We start from the raw sequence: 5,806 nt of genomic DNA, 5'->3' as shown, positions 1-5,806 counted from the left end.
ATAAATAATTTAACAAGATGACAAGTGAGCCTAATTTTTCGTTTTGAAAAATAATCATAATGATTCAAAAGAGCATACAACAATACATGTATAAAACTACATTCATAACGGTCTGTTATCAATTGCACAAATCAGTATTTTTTTATTTACGTTCTATTTAGGGCCACATAAGTAATTCGAGACAATATCGTTTCACGACTTTATCCCGAATTTCATATTCGTTCATCGTTGCAGGAGAGGCGCAACGAGATGATGCCACTTACTTCCGTATCCGCAATCGCTACCCGCGATTCCGATTCGTCGACGACGACGAAACGCGCGTGTACGCACGTCATCGTGCCCCTGACAATAAGATAAAAACGCGTGTTTGTCGGGACAATTCCGGTTCCAGTTCCCGATGCCGGTGCCGGTTTCCACAATCACAGAGAGAGGGTGGTGGAACGATGATGCCGCGTACGCTGAGTCGCCAGCGCCAGCGGGGATCGCTAATTGGGGGAGGACGGGCGTGCCCGCAGCGGCGGGGGTGTGCTGGCCGTCGGTGGATAGGGCACGTACCTCAGGCTGGCCGCGGTGGGGGGTGAGGATCGTCGCGAGATCATCGCGACGGAGGGCGGCGGTTGCCAGGGCCACGGCAGCGTCGTCGGATACGGGAAGCCGGGGTTGGCCGCGACGGCGGCGGCGGCGGCGGCGGCGGCGGCAGTGGAGTAGGGCGACGGCGAGCCGGCTGCGCCCCTGGTGCCGTACAGGAGCGCCGTCGACGCCGGCGACAGCCAGGGCGGCAACCCGTGCGCTCCGCCGTTCTCGTGCTGTTGCTGCTGTTGCGCGGACGACTGATGGTGCTGCTGTTGCTGCTGCTGCTGGACGCCCAACGTCGCGGCCGCGGCCGCGGCCACCACGACCGGCGACGGCATGGCGAGATGTTCGTAGATTCTCACCGGGGGTACGCCACATCTGACCAGTTGCTGTTCCATGAGTTCCATTGGATCTCTGAAACAAGTCAAGGATACAGACTATACAGAGATGTATCGTTAGCGTATATACGGAGAGAACATTCAAAATATATAGGACAGATCTCCCTTAATCCTTTCCTCGTAATTTTGCATCGCAAATAGAAAAGAATTTCTTTAGATTATTTTGGTTTGACAGATGACAATGATTCTCGCATTAATATACGATTCTCATATATTGACTTATATACATATACGTGACCCACTATGTCAGACTCAAATATAATTATTATCCAAATATTTTTAATGCACGGAAAGAACGATTTTGTTGAAAGGTCTAAAAATTTGGCTAAATACAGATCTGAAAATAATTTTTTGTTTAATTCATCAAAATAATTTGTTGGAATATGCTAAAATTGATAAGCATTGCTATAAAACGTTTTGATATTCTAGCAACTATTTTGACTCTCGCACAAAATTATTTTGATCATTGAACAAAAATTATTTTTAGACCTGGATTCAGCAAAATTGTTCTTTCCGTGTGTACATTACGATTTTGCAATAGTTATGTATGCAATATCCGATCGTAATTTTGCCGGAGATATTAAGAGAGACATCCTCACCGCGCGTCATTAATAATATTAATGGAATAATCGAATAGGCAGTCAGATAAAAGACTTGTTTATGATCTGGCACACGAGAGCCGCGTCTGGGAACCTCGGCGCTCGCCTCGGCACCGGGGATTAGGAACGAGGAGCCGGCGCGGCGGGCGGACGCGGAGCGGCCGCGCGCGCGATCGTGCGACCGAGGGGTCGCGATCCTGCGCGCGGTCGGCTCGAATCGGCCGAAACGAAGCAAAGATCGCGCCGACCGGGGCGTGCAAATAAATCGTCTGAAGCCGCGGGAACGCGAGACAGAGAGAGCGAGATAAAATCGTCCCGTTCTTAAAGGCGAGAGAGAGGCGGTCCCCTCGCCGTACGGCTGATTAATCGATCGACGTTATCGGCATTAATAGCACTTAAAAGGGAGTTAAATCAATGAGATTCCTTCACGGACGCGGAGTCAACAGAGAGACAAGACAGAGAGAGAATGGCGGGTAATTAAGACGAGGCTTTTCTCTCAATAGAGAAACGTTCGCGCGCGCAAAGGTGGAAGAGAAAGAGAGAGAGAGGGGGGGGAAGAGGGGGGAAGGGGAGAGATAGGCAGCAACGATCGCGAGAGGCCTCTTTCTCCCCCCAAAGCAACAAACGTGATGGATGATTTCGTGCGTTAGCCACGGGCTTAATTAGGGTTAATTACGCGCGATTGTGCGCGGACGCGCCTTCGTTGCTTCGTTACTATCGCGGCAGAAACGCTAACGAGCGGATTATTGGCCGATCACGGATGAAAACGCGTCGCGGACGGCGCGAGGGTCAGTCTGTACTTCTTTCTTTCTCTTTCCCTCCCTCCTCTCTCTCTCTCTCTCTCTCTCTCTCTCTCTCTCTCTCTCTCTTCACGCTGGCGATAATTAACGACCAAGTCTCATTGCGCGCGGAATCGCGGCGAGTCACTTCCTACTTTCGTGATTACGCGCGGGAGCGGCGTGTTAGGGACACGCCGATTATCGGGCCAGTCTATCTCAATTATTGAGGCTTCATTACGATATCGCGAATCCGAGGCGGCGCTTCGTCGTAATTGCTTTCGATTTCAAGCCCGGCGAGGTAAGACCGATTGCGCAAAGCGCCATAGATCGTGTATAAAGGAGCGAATCGGAATGCTTGATGGATTTTCACGACGTGGCCTGGAAGGAGTTGTTTCCCCGTTTAAAGCGAACGAGTCGAATCGGTTTGACGTTAAGTACGGAGATCGAGATGTTCATTTCGTTCGATTAGCAAACCTCAAATCAATAATCTGCTTCGTTACTGTGAATTTTACACTCGTTTGATTTCTTAACTATAGCCACGATAGCGCATCTTTCACCGTCCACTCTTCTCGGCCAGTGTATAAATCCGTTAAGACTTAAGGAGACACTCTTCCATATTTCTGCTCTCGGATCATGCAATTTTTAATATTATAAGACCAGCAGGAGAGTTGGTTATGAATGAAGAATAATCCAGTAATATGTATCCTGATAATTTTAGAAGGGATATAAACGGACGAACTAATTCCTATGAATGTCTAATGTCGAGGAGGTCAGTTTATTAATCTGACTTATAACCAATATTTTATTTAAAGAAAACGTAGGAAAAGCGTGTCGTTTTTCTGCTACTAAAATAGCAAAACTGACGTCTGTTAAAGCAACAATGTGCATTCTGCGCATTTATTAACGTCCCTCCCGATTCGCCACGATCAAGTCTCGTTGTCTGCTCTCGGATCTCGGATTTCCGAAGGCGAGGGCAACGTCGATAGATGGCTGCCGGTTCTTCACGCTTCTCGGAAGTCAAGTGCTTGAGAGACAACTTGATACTAGTATCCCGCCGGATATAATTTGAGTACGGGCCGCCCACGAATGATACCTCTTATCGATCATCCAGTTCCGCGAACCGTCGAGATATCCGAAGACGCCTTTCGTAACTGCGGCGTTCGATAACTCAGAGCATTTTCGTGCATGAAATAATTTAGAGGCGTGCATAATAAAAAGGTTCCGGAACGTATTTGTTCCCGCCCTTGGAACTTTAGGCCGTGTCTTCAAGGAAATATATATATATATAAAGTTTTTAATTATTGTAAGAAATAATTGTAAAATTCATTCACAATTCTCAGATGAAATATGCTTAAAAAAAAGAAACAAGAGACAAAAAGACTTATATTTCGACAAAAAAAATTATTACTTCTCGTAAAAAATTGTATATACATATAAAAAAAAATTAAAAAAGTGCTCAGCGTTTTTTCATATAGAAAATTGTCGGTCAACCTCGTTACGCCGAACGATCGTCGTTCGTGAAACATTTCGGCGCGACGAAGCACTTCATCATCTCGTGCGACCGACGTCGTCGGGGCCGTACAATTCAATCCCGACCGGCACCCGGTAATGATTCTGTCTCCGTGGACCGGAGGCCGGTGGGGCTCTCGCGGGTCTAGTTACCCCGGGGGTCACCGGGGCCGGGCGCGACACCCAGTCAAGGAGAGAGAAGGGTCAGCCTTCGCGTTCGGTAGTTGCGAGCCGGCACGTCGGGCGACGAGAGCCCCCGACTCGTAAAGTCGTAAAACCGTGTGGTGTGAGGGCGAGACAAAACCACCGTGACTGCGCGAGACTGCTCGGCGTACGAAAAATAAGAGAGTTGCGAGAAATGAGGTCTGTGCCGGAGGGAGCCCGATCGCGTAACGATTTCCAGCGAGAGATCTTTAACTATTTTATATCTTTATTAGAGCGCCGTTGTTACGTGTTATTTAGACGTAACAACGGCCAAGTGTTATTTGAAACAATTCCAAGAAATTTCTTATCGGCGTTGCACGGATATGACAGTTAAAATATCGCGGAAATCATAGCATACTTTTCGAATGAATATAATCGTGTTACTACGAAAAAAAATTATATCATGACGTAAAATCGCCTTTATCTCGCAAAAAAATCAATTGAAAAATGCAAAGATAACAGCTATTCTGCAACAGCCGGTGACTGCAATCTTGTATACCATGCACAGTATTGATATCGGATCGAATCCAGAGACGCGGTGAGGAACAATCAGAGACGACGAAGGGCAAATCGACGCGAACCGAAAGACCCATTCTCGCAAGGCGCAGCCCGAGGAGCGCGACGAACATATGAGCGGTGCGAGGGTGGACAGGGGAACGCGCGGGTGCGGGCGGAGGGACGTAGGGGAGGACGGCGGGAACAATGGGTCCGGTGTGCAGTCCGCGTCTCGGTTACCGTTCGGCCGTACCGCTTAACACGTAACACGACACCCGAGGAGGCGCACGAGCGTGCACACGTATACACGCACACCCTCGCACCCGCAAAACGCGCACACGCGGAGCATACGTGAACGCGCGCACGCACGCGATAGTATAAATACGTGGACGCACGAGAGTGTGTAGGCTAAAAAATACGAAGCGGGAAAGAGGAAGAGGCTGCGTGCGAGAGGAAAGGAGCCTGCCTAGGCCCCGGAGGGTGAAACCGGCGACCGGAGCTAAGGGGCGAGAGGAAGCGAGGGAGGGATTAGGGGGCCTGGGGCTAATCGCCGTCCTGCACTCGGGACGTGCCGGACCACACACCGGCGCGTCTGTCCGTCCGTCCGTCCGCGCGCGCGCGGCCATTCCTCTTCTCGTTCTCGTGAAATATCGCTGTCAAGGGCCCGAACTCTATTAGCCGAGTTCCGCGGGTATGTATAAGGTATATACTCGCCTTGCCCCGCGTATCGATTCGCCCGGATCGATCGTGATCCGAGATCCCGCGGATAAGCGGCGCGGATCGCGCGCGGAGGAGGGTAGGGCGGGGCGAGAGCGCGGCCGGTGATTTAGGCGGGATCCCGAACGTGGATCTCGGATCGCGATTACGCGAGCGCGCGGCTTGGAAATCTTAAACGTATATATATAGGTATACGAAAATGTCGGGGAGGCAGGTCGACAGTCTCCCGCCGCGTGATTTAGATGTGTTAAAAAATTACACGTAATGTAACAGACGTACATAATATCACGATTCGTTTGAAACGCGCATATATACGCCGTGCGAGCAACGTTGTAGATGTAATGAGGAGAAACTGGACGAGATGCGTCCGTGTCGGAATAGCTGAAGCTAAAGTTTCGAAGATGTCGGACTCGAAGCGTAGCGGGGTATGTAGGGGATGTATAAATCCAAGGCACGGAAGACGTAACCAGCGCTACCACCGCGCGTTCGCCAGCGGCGCGCTATCTTCCTCAGCCTCGAAAATAGCTTAATC

At 49.8% G+C, this 5,806-nt stretch overlaps 1 protein-coding gene across 1 annotated transcript in view; it reads right to left on the bottom strand.

Annotated features, from left to right (window-relative positions):
* Positions 1-485: 485 nt before the first annotated feature.
* LOC105450684 (T-box transcription factor TBX20-like) overlaps positions 486-5,806 on the bottom strand; it is a 58,624-nt gene continuing 53,303 nt past the window's right edge. The window contains exon 6 of the mRNA XM_011690635.1: positions 486-987. Coding sequence (XP_011688937.1) covers positions 486-987 — 502 coding nt within the window. The remainder of the gene's footprint in view (positions 988-5,806) is intronic.

This window comes from Wasmannia auropunctata, unplaced genomic scaffold, assembly GCF_000956235.1.
Source record: "Wasmannia auropunctata unplaced genomic scaffold, wasmannia.A_1.0 LD336057.1, whole genome shotgun sequence".
NCBI classification, from domain to species: domain Eukaryota; kingdom Metazoa; phylum Arthropoda; class Insecta; order Hymenoptera; family Formicidae; genus Wasmannia; species Wasmannia auropunctata.
This window is presented reverse-complemented; position numbering and strand designations above follow the sequence as displayed.